This window comes from Amblyomma americanum, chromosome 1, assembly GCF_052857255.1.
Source record: "Amblyomma americanum isolate KBUSLIRL-KWMA chromosome 1, ASM5285725v1, whole genome shotgun sequence".
In the NCBI taxonomy this organism is placed as follows: Eukaryota; Metazoa; Arthropoda; class Arachnida; order Ixodida; family Ixodidae; genus Amblyomma; species Amblyomma americanum.
Genome location: NC_135497.1, coordinates 231,647,018 through 231,657,679, shown reverse-complemented (window position 1 = coordinate 231,657,679; position 10,662 = coordinate 231,647,018). Strand labels below are relative to the sequence as shown.

Genomic DNA, 10,662 nt, shown 5'->3' with positions numbered 1-10,662 from the left:
GCATGGCGACAGCATGGAAATGTCAGATACGTCAACCAGCAACCAAGCAGGGTAGCGACCGCACGAGCACAGTGCGGATGGAGAGCCCAAAGTGAGCGAAGGCGACGAGCCACCGCAGAAGACTGTTGGTGTCAGGCGACCGACGTTGAAACCGTGGCCGAAAGTACAGGACGGTCAACGAGCGGCGGCTAAGCCGCCGCCTTAGTTGGAGTGAGTGCGCTGTGAGTGGCTTCTGTGGGCGTGAGATGGCCTTTTTCGGTGACGGACTGCATGGGTTGATTTTCCAGTTTATACGCAAGAGGAACTTGTGCAAAAGACGTTGGATTACCGCCACCGCACCCATCGAACACCTTAGACTAGGCAAGTCACCCGCACCATCGCCTTGTGTCCCGAGGTATGCACCATAAGGCTCCTGTACCTAAACTAGATGGCTTCTACACCTCTTAGAGCGTTGCGCATTGCAACAATTAATGTCAGGTGACTGGCTTCCAAGAAATGTCAGCACCAACTAAGCCGGCTGTTCGTTGATAATGACCTAGACATAATAGCCGTACGGGAGACGAAAGTCGAAAGACAGGAACAGGCGGACCGTATGGTCCAGCCTTTTACGGCCCGCTACAATGTTTGTGTGTGCCATTCTTCTGGCACATCGGGCGGTTGTGCTGTATTTATTAGGAATTCTCTGGGGATTGTCGAGCAGAATTTAACTGTGTCAAACTGGCCGTTTGGTTATAGTTGATTTTTTTTATTTCAATTTGCTATGGAGGGTCATATGCGTGTATGCACCTAACAGGGAGAACGAGCGCGAGAAATTTTTTGAGCGCCTTTAACAATATGTGTGCTGTGAGCGGTTAATTGTGCTTTCGGGTGACTTTAACTGCGTTTGTAAAGCAGAGGATAGAATTACAAAAAGACTCTTTCGTAACAAAAGTGCGGAATTGTTGAATTCGATTGGGCAAGAAAATGGTTTAGATGATGTTGCTGAAGTTCTTTCGGTAGCGCCGCAGTTTACTCACTTCCAGGGTGAAAGTCACGCGAGACTTGACATAGCGTATGTGTCGCTTGATCTGATTCCTTTGTGCAATAGCTACGAGGTGAAACAAATGTCATTTACCGACCACAGCTTAGTCACGTTTACCCTGGTGAGAAAAGACAAGAAATCTCGTTTCTCGTGGGACCTGTGGAAGTTTAACGCACAGTTACTCGAGGACGAACGCTTTGGCATTAAAGTTAATGAATGCATTAAAACATTGCTATCAGCAGAGCAGGGGAACTGGGTAATTAGGTGGGAAGATTTCAAACAGCAAGTGAAAAGAAACGCGATTGAAAGGGCAAGCATTATATGCCACGATAAACGAGTTTAAGAAAAAGGACTACGTTGCCAACTTGACTTTCTCGTAAGCCTGGAAAGTTCCCAGCCGGGAAGATATAAGAAAGCAATAAGAGATACAAAAAGTAAACTTGAGATTATCGAAAAAGACAAGTATACAGCTGCCATGACACGGGCCCGTGTTGAACGTCTCTGGCTTGACCAAGTACCTACTAAACGCTCGCTTAGTGATGAAAAGAAGTACGCGACTCAGAATGAAGTAAGACAAATCAGGTACAGAAACGAGGTAACGAATGATAGCAAAGTGATTCAGCTGGCGTTTGTTGAGCAGTATCGGGAATTTCTTGGGCGGCGACGGCTTGAAGAAGATTGGTTTTCAAACACGTTCTTGTCCCGTATGCCAAAGCTACGAGACGAAATAAAACAAGGGCTGGAGGTACCGATCAGCGTAAGCGAAGTGGAAAGAGCAATCTAAGAGCTGAGTGCCGGAAAATCTCCCGGTCCTGGCGGCCTAGGAAGTCATTTTTATAATAAGTTCAAATCCGAACTCATCCAAGCTCTCCACTGCGTCTTCGCCGAAATTTATGAAACAAAAAAAATGCCACCATAATTTAAAACAGCACACGTGGTTTTAATACCCAAGAGTGAGGACCAGGCTAAACTGCTGTCCGTTGGGGAAAATCGGCCGATAGGCCTAAGCAACGTTGACTATAAAGTGTTTATGAGGATTCTTGCCAACAGACTGCAAAAGGTTATAAAGGACCTTGTAGGGCCCCACCAAACGTGTGGTATTAAAGGTCGCACCATTGGAACAAATGTGCACATTGCTGGAACTGTTCTTGAATGCTGCGATGCCTTCGGGGGCCGAGTTGCCATGATGCAGCTTGACCTTGCAAAGGCCTTCGATCGAGTGTCGCACGATATTCTTTTGGCCATTCTAGAATATGCCAACGTAGGCTCTGTGATAATACGAGGTGTACAGATGGCGTACAAAAACTGTGTTACCGGAATTATAGTGAACAAACAGCTGACTGAACCTGTGCCTGTGTGTTCTTCGGTCAGGTAGTGTTGCCCGCTCTCGCCTCTGCTCTTTGCGATATACCTTGAGCCTTTTCTGTTATTACTGTTACACAATGATGGGATCTGCGGTTTCACTCTTCTGTCGGCGCAAGTAAGAGTTCTTGCTTACGCTGATGATATTGCTGTTTTTTGCGCGAATCAAGAAAGCGTTAAAGAAGTTGTGAAAGTTGCGGGGGAATATTGCAAAAAGACTGGGTCCGAAATTAACTGGGATTAGTGCATATGTTTTTGGCACGGTGATTGGGACAGCACACCTGCCATGTTTGCTAACATGAAATGGCGACCTCCCTTGCGAAGTACTTGGGGGTACCCTTAGATCACTATAAAAGCAGTACGGAGTTGTGGGGTGAGATAACGCAGAGTGCAAGGAAAAAAGCGGATGGATGGAAAGGACGTGACCTTTGTTTTCGCGCGCTCGTGTGCAATGTATTTTTAATAGCCAGAATTTGGTATTTATTGCAGTTCGTGCTCATTACCAGAGCAAACCTGCAGAAGCTGGATAGAGTGTTTGCTGTCTTTATTTGGGGAGCTCAAATTGGGAGCGAACACGTCGAGTTAATCTTTTCCTTCAGGTCAAAAGGGGCGGCCTTGGTCTTTCTAATTTGTTTCCGAAACAAGTTGTCTCAAGATTTTTGTTTCTACGTGATCAAACCGATCCTTTGTTGCGCACAATGTTGTAGGTGGGCTTAGGCAACGTGTTGCCGGAATTTGTTGTCCAGTTACCCGGCCACGAATCGTGCGGTAACAGGTTTTTTGCGTGAAGTTGTGGTAGCCTTTCGCACTTTGAGCGCTCACTTTTCTACACAGTATCTATGTGCTGTACCCAGGAAAAAAACTGTACAAAGATTTGCTAGATATCTTTATACCTGCTCCCTTATACTGTTCCTTTTACTGCGGAGGCCCAGGCAAATATGTGCTAAAGCGAGTTAAGAAGATGCCGGTAAGACCGACTGTCAAATCCTTTTTCTTTAAACTTCATACTGGTACCCCTCCGGTGAAAACATGGCTAAACGATGAAGACATTTTTGTGCCACGGACCATCGACTGCATACTCTGCAAAAAAACCGAGACCATCGAACATGTGTTTATCGACTGCTGGGACCCCGTTTTCCACTGGGACATCTTGCAAATAACAATAAAGAAAGAACTACCTATAACTCCTTATGGCATCCGGTTTCTACCTATAGAAAGTGAGGAGGTTCCTTACGACATGTTTATGCTACTGGGCCTCCACAGCATCTGGAAAACGAGAATGGCGGCCAGGCACGCCGACGCAAATGTGCGACCAGTGAGGAAAAATTTTATAGAAAGTGCAGTTTTCCTGAGAGATGTTCTCCGCAGTCAAACCCAGCCGCCGGACTGGGTGGCAGTTATGGATGAACTGATTGATATGAAAATGTTTTAACCCATTGTCTCGGCCAAAGTGTGGCTAGAGATTTTTATTCCTGCGTATGTATTGTTCACCGGCTGTAAAGAAAAAAAAAACTCGTCAATCCTATGAGACTAAGTACTTGCTTCCAACGAGGAATTGCCGACTTCGAATCCAACTCCCGGAAATTTTTTTCTGCTATTTTTTGTTTGTGTGACGCTGAAGGCCACCACAGACATTGCTGAAATATCTCACTGCGTCCAGCGGTGCTAGTACATTAAAAAATTGATTTAAACCACTGGCTTTGCAGGCAGTGCGACAGCTTAACGGAATAATGGCGCAGATCAAGTGACAGGACAGCAGGAGAGTACAAACACACACAGTGCGACAGCAATGCGTCTTTTCTATGCTTCTGCCAATTGCTTCTATCTGTCACTGCAGTTTGACTACTGTGCCTATTGCTATTGCGCCTGCTCGTGCAGTTCTGACTGTCGGCGGAGTCGCCCATCAAGAACTGCTGGCTTAAACATTGAAACATCAGTGACCATCCTTCCATGAACCTCTCGCCAACTGCTTTGGTCTTCCCAGTCTGTTCAGAACCAACGAGATCTACAAAATTCATTTTTGCCACCATCGTGGCGCCTCCGCTCTCGTTTGGTTGCTCCACTGTCAGTGTGAGGACGGCATGCGATCGCGAGGAGCAGATGTTCATCTTGGTGGCCGCAGTGATCCGGGACGCAGAGCCCATGCCAACCAGCCTGACTGTCTCATCTGCGGTCGCCAGTTTGTGTTCAGTCAGGTTGGTAACGTGCGCACACAAAAGAAGCGTTAAAAATAAGAAAGTTTGTTGCATGGGCACGTCTTCGTGAGCAGGGTGAAAACTGCAAATGGGAACGAACGCAGCAAGAGACAGAACTACACTCCCCGCCCCCCCAAAAAAAATAAAATAAAAAAAGAATAAGGAGCCTCAACCAAATCGGAAGCGCCATGAAGAGTTCAAAAGTGTACAGATTAGGCCACAAAACAAGCACAGCCAAGGTATGTTTTGCATACTGCACAGAAATTCAGTCACATTACTTAGCGTAGCAGAATGAGCAAACGCCATCTTTTTACTCATGTAGAGGCCCTGAAATAGGAACTGCTAACTCAGCCAGGTACTACATTTTCCGTGCAGATGAAATTCAAGTTGCATGCTATTTATCATGCAGTTTGTGCAGGGATGTGGAATATAGGAGTGAAATCTCACCTTTACTGTACCAGTCTTGTCCTCCCGAATTGCAAGTGGCTCCCACCTTTAGCTCTTTGAGAGAAAGTCGGAAATTTGTTCTTGGTATATCTGCGAGAAATTTGCAACAGCAATAAATCCACAAGAAGCCAGTTTGCACGCTACAGACATGATGCAATATCCTCCATTTACACCTATTTCTGGATAACACGACCGCAGGAAGAAAGGCTGTACTTCAATGTTCAAATGCTAGGTTACGGGGATTTTACAGATAATCAATGAATTCAAACATCCTCAAGGTGCATACAGCATGCGGTGGCACTTCGTAAGCGATAAGCATGCATGGAAATCAGAGTGAAGAACTAGTGATGCCCAAACAAAAATTTGCAACGGCTAAGGTTGATTGATTGATTGATGCCCATGCTAAGTTTGGTCATGAAATCCATCACGAACGCACTTGGCCTCGTGCATGGCTCAGTGTTGTTGCTGCTCATGCTTTCGCTCCCAGTCAGGGGTAGGAAACTCCAGTTAGTATTGTTTTCAGCTACTTTAGTGCACCTGGTGTCCGGAGGACTCGCATTTAAAGCAAATCCTGCACAAGCAGCACTCATGTCTCATTTTTAAAATGTGCAATAATTTCTCGAAATGCGCTTAAGACGCACAATTGTTTGTATTTTGAAAGCGAGAGCAGGTACAAACTGTGGCGGTAGCCGAATTGTCCAAGGCATCGAAAGACAAAGCTGTTATGTTTGCGCCGGCAGTGGTTTACATACCGCTCAGGGACAAAGTTTTTCCAAACAAGTTCTTTTTTTCTGATTGGCTCTGAGGAGGGACAGACCATAATCCCCCATTAGGCAGAACAGCTTTAACAATTTCTTCCCATAAAATAGTTTGGTTGCGTTCAGTGTGCACTGGCTGAGGTCACAAAATACCAACGTTCATGTATTGCAGAAAACACACTCACCTCCAAGAACGAGACACGCACAAGAAAAGACTTCCCTGTGGTTGTTGCTATGTTCTTGAAGATGTCCCCAATTGCCCTGGGGATGATTCCTGCATCGTCAGCATTTGATGAGCAGCGAATTCCCATCGTGTGCGTTTTGCCGGAACCCGTCTGTCCGTAGGAAGTTATGGTGACGTTAAATGCAAGAACACAGAGCAGGCAGTCACGGTTTCAAACATTTACATGGTCATGAACTCGTTACATATTATGCAGCTAGATGAAAGAAGGACAAAGGGAAAAAAGATTTGTCAGAATTCGCGAAAAGCAAAAAATGCCAACAGTCACTGAAACCAATGACAATACAGGATATACGTCGTCCACTTCAAAGTTGGGAGCAACGCTGTGAATACTCAAGATTACGCTGCACACAACATGAATGCATTCGAAAGAGAGAGCTGAGACCGCCACCACTTTAGCTCAGTTGGTAAAGCATTGCATGCAATATTGGAAGGTCATGTGTTTGGGGCCCACGGATGTCATGCCGTAATTTGCACCAATGTCTTTGATTACATTTTATTTAAATCATTACACAATTAGTTTTCTCTAACAGACGCCTTCAAAAAGAATGCCTATGCTTTTTCAGGTTTCCACAACGCTTAGCTTTTCTCATACGCATAGATGGATCAAGCCACTTCAGCCTACACACACTCGACAGAAGGAGAGTCTACATCAGCTGTAAAATTTTGGTTGATGGACAATCAGTGCGATGCTTGCTGTTGCTATTTGTGATGAAAGAAATTAACGTACCAATGTTCTTCTGTTGCACAGGGCACTGTGTTGGTTGCCAAAATTAAGATGAGTGGGAAATGTTGTAACTGCAATACCACAAAAACAGCACCTCATAAGAACCACAGGAAGGCTCAGGTAGAACTGCACTTTTTGAAGGGGAACTGCCAATAAAAACAACTAATTTTGTCGAGTATACAGACTAAAAAAACATTAGAGGTGAAAAGGTAATTTTTTTATAAATCTTGTCAGTGAGCATAAAATAAACCAGTAGACGAATAACAAAAGTATTGCCTCCATTGGATCTCTTCCAGGAAAACGACCGGCGCCAGTCACTAATACAGTTGCACCTACTTGTAACGAATCCGACGGTCACGGAGATAGCGTTTGTTGTATCGTAGTAGGTGGACTTAAGCTATTGCAGCCAAAACACAAAGTCATACAAGAGTGGCGTTTATTTGTTTAAAAAAGTCCGCTGGACTTTGTCTGTTTCTTCGAAGCACGCCCCATCAAGCTCCTTGCTAAGCTCTCCAGTGCGGTCACGTGCTTCTGGCTAAGACCCTTGTTGCGGACGATTTGCTTTAGGGATGCCACACAGTCGAACCTGCCTATATCGAACACGCAAAAGAACGCTACGAGTTCGATATAGCGTGTAATTCGATATAAAATTAATTGATATGGAAAAAATAAATTCCTTTGATAGCCACTAACTGCGTGCAGCTAGATTAGCGAGCGAAACAGTCGTGAATTTTGCCTCCGAGTGAACCCATTTTGCAATGTTATCGATGGACTACGAAGAGCTGAGACCATGGCCTTCTATCGTCGCGCAGCAGCAACGAACCACGCTGAGTGAACCGTGCACGTCGAAGCACATAGGCACCCACTGTTTACAAGTCCTCGTCACAATGCGGATCAGTGGTGCCCTGGTTATCCGCGACGTCAGCACAATGACGTCTTCGTTCGCAAGTTCTCCCGCTGCCCCCCCCCCTCCCGACAATCACAAATAGCACCAACAAATGCGGGCAGCTGGTTATCATCACAACCTGCGATGGCTATATATATATATATTGCAGGAAGCCAACTGTCACCGAAAGCAAGGTGCACTGGGGAATGTCTATATTTTTGTTTAATTTGTAGTGCCAATTCATTGGAGAATAATACTTCGATTAATTTGTCGCTTAAAGAAAACTACTTATAAAGCAGGAGAAAAAAGAACCACGCCGCCGGTGGTATATATATATATATATATATATATATATATATATATATATATATATATATATATATATATATATATATATATATATATATATATATATATAAGTATAGAAAGATAAACGTATTTGGTTGCTAGAGGCAAAAATTGAAAGTTGAAAACGCTTCATTTAGCCATAGATTTATTTTGAGCCGACGTTTCGGACAGAGCCTGTCCGAAACGTCGAGAATATATATATATATATATATATATATATATATATATATATATATATATATATATATATATATATATGGTTGACACTCTCAAGGTTCGCTTACAGCCTAAAAACATAAGTACCCAGGAGAGCAGCAGACTGGACAGCCGTCGCGGTAGCTCAGTTGGTACAGCACCGGACGCGATATTCAGAGGTCGTGGGTTCGGATCCCACCGGAGGCATGGTTATTTTCTGCTGCTCTATAAGTAATTTTCTTTAACCGATAGATTAATCTAAGTATTATTATCCCACTGTGAAGCACAACACATAAAAAAATTAAACATTCCCCTATGCACCTTGGTTTCGGTGACTGTTGGCTCCCTTCAAAAGTTCGTCAAACGAGCCCCTCATTTCCTTTACCTTGCCTGCTAATAGCTTAACGAATGTCTCGGTTCTGGCAGTCTTGATGCCATAGGTAGCATAAGAGGGCTCTCACACAGTTTCCGCCCTCGCCTTTAGATGAAGTTCCACGTCACACTCGCCGTATCACAGGACGTGATACGTCCGCCGCAATGGACGAGGGTGGCGCTGGTGAACACTCTCAAGGTTCGCTTACAGCCAAAAAGCATAAATGCCCACGAGAGAAGCAAATTGGACAGCCGTCGTCGTAGCTCAGTTGGTAGAGCACCGGACGCGATATTCGGAGGTCGTGGGTGCGGATCCCACCTGCGCCATGGTTGTTTTTTCAGCTGCTCTATAAGTAATTTTCTTTAACCGATAGATTAATTTAAGTATTATTATCCCATTGTTAAGCACAACACTTAAAAAAATTGAACATTCCCCTATGCACCTTGGTTGCGGTGACTGTTCGCTCCTTTCATATATATATATATATATATATATATATATATATATATATATATATATGCGTGTGTGTGTGCGTGCGTGCGTGTGTGTGTGCGTGCGTGCGCGTGTGCGTGCGTGTGTGTGTGCGCGCGTGTGTGTATGTGCGCGCGCGTGCGTGTGTGTGCTCAGTTCGTCGTTCCAAGCCTTCCGCCACTTGTCAAAAAAGTTCGCGGTTAGTCGTGTAGGGCATCAGAACGCAAAGCGCGTTCTGCAATCACAGCTGGGACTTGCTTTTTGTAGCGAAAGCTACATTGGCCACGAACTTGCGATTTCGCTGTGGCACTCCTGAGGAGGAGGCACCGAGCCGTCAATTGCCTAGCAACGGTTGCAGCTGGCGGACGCAGCGCGCTCGCCGTGCCATCTGGCATGACTTCACACCGCGCACCTCGCCGCGGAGCCGCGCTTACCCGCCCTTACGCGCTTAACCGCTAACCAACGTATTCGGTGGCAATATCTGTGGGGGCCACTGAAATCCCCGCACTCTCACTGAATGAAAAAATGAAAAAAGAAAAACCTGTGTCGAGGCTGCGATTCGCACCAGGGCCTTTCGCGTTTGAGGCGGACACGCTAGCGCTCCACCATGACGGCTCAGGGCTTCATCATGAATAAAGGCGCATCTAGTGAATGCATGGGTTTCATGTATTAACTCTTCCGATCCAGAAGTCGCCGCGCTTTCGCTACGTATATCCTGGCCGAACAGAGCTAGGCCAACAGCAATTTTTTTTTTCGATCACGAGTGGTCGAAGATATCGAAGCTTCGTCGATCCATCCATGTTGGTGGCGAGCAACTTCAGATTTCTTCTCACCTCGTTCAACTCACATGATAATTTCCAGCCATGCTAATCTACTCTGTATCGTTCTAATTTCCAGATTCATGAAAAAGTGGGGCAGGAAGGTTTTGCCTTTCGCGGCTGCCGTCGCGCGCGCACACAGCCCTTGAAAACCATGCAAAATTGCCGACGACAGTCCGACGCACCGTGCGACCGTGCCAACTCCATCGCAACGCGGGCACAACTGACGCAACGTGCTATTGACGCAACGTGCTATAAACGCATATTATGGTTGGCTGGTTACGCTCCCGCCGCCTAGGTCATGGAAAATCCGCGTCATAATTGGTCTGCCCATGTTACGCAGTACTATTAGCAGCCGCATATCCATGCGGGAAAACTAACGTTCAGGGATGTGCTGAGGGAAAGCCAGCTTCTTAAGTCGACCGGAGTAGCTCGAAGCTCGATCGGACCTACGGGGTAGCTAACCCCGAAAGATACAGCGTGTTCCCCAATTAAGCACGCGCCGTAGAATTCTTCTCTGAGCTAAACTGGTTGCCCCGCCGCGGTGGCTCAGTGGTTAGGGCGCTCGACTACTGATCCGGAGTTCCCGGGTTCGAACCCGACCGCGGCGGCTGCGTTTTTATGGAGGAAAAACGCTAAGGCGCCCGTGTGCTGAGCGATGTCAGTGCACGTTAAAGATCCCCAGGTGGTCGAAATTATTCCGGAGCCCTCCACTACGGCACCTCTCTCTTCCTTTCTTCTTTCACTCTCCCTTTACCCTTCCCTTACGGCGCGGTTCAGGTGTCCAACGATATATGAGACAGATACTGCGCCATTTCCT

General features: G+C 45.9%; 1 protein-coding gene across 1 annotated transcript; it reads right to left on the bottom strand.

Annotated features, from left to right (window-relative positions):
* Window positions 1-5,034: 5,034 nt before the first annotated feature.
* LOC144095565 (kinesin-II 95 kDa subunit-like) lies at window positions 5,035-6,104 on the bottom strand. The gene is made up of 2 exons (XM_077629258.1): window positions 5,969-6,104; window positions 5,035-5,115 (listed from the first exon to the last, which is right to left on the bottom strand). Exons 1-2 carry the CDS (start codon window positions 6,092-6,094, stop codon window positions 5,074-5,076), a joined length of 168 nt encoding a protein of 55 aa, XP_077485384.1. The 5' UTR covers window positions 6,095-6,104; the 3' UTR covers window positions 5,035-5,073.
* Between the last annotated feature and the right edge of the window lie 4,558 nt (window positions 6,105-10,662).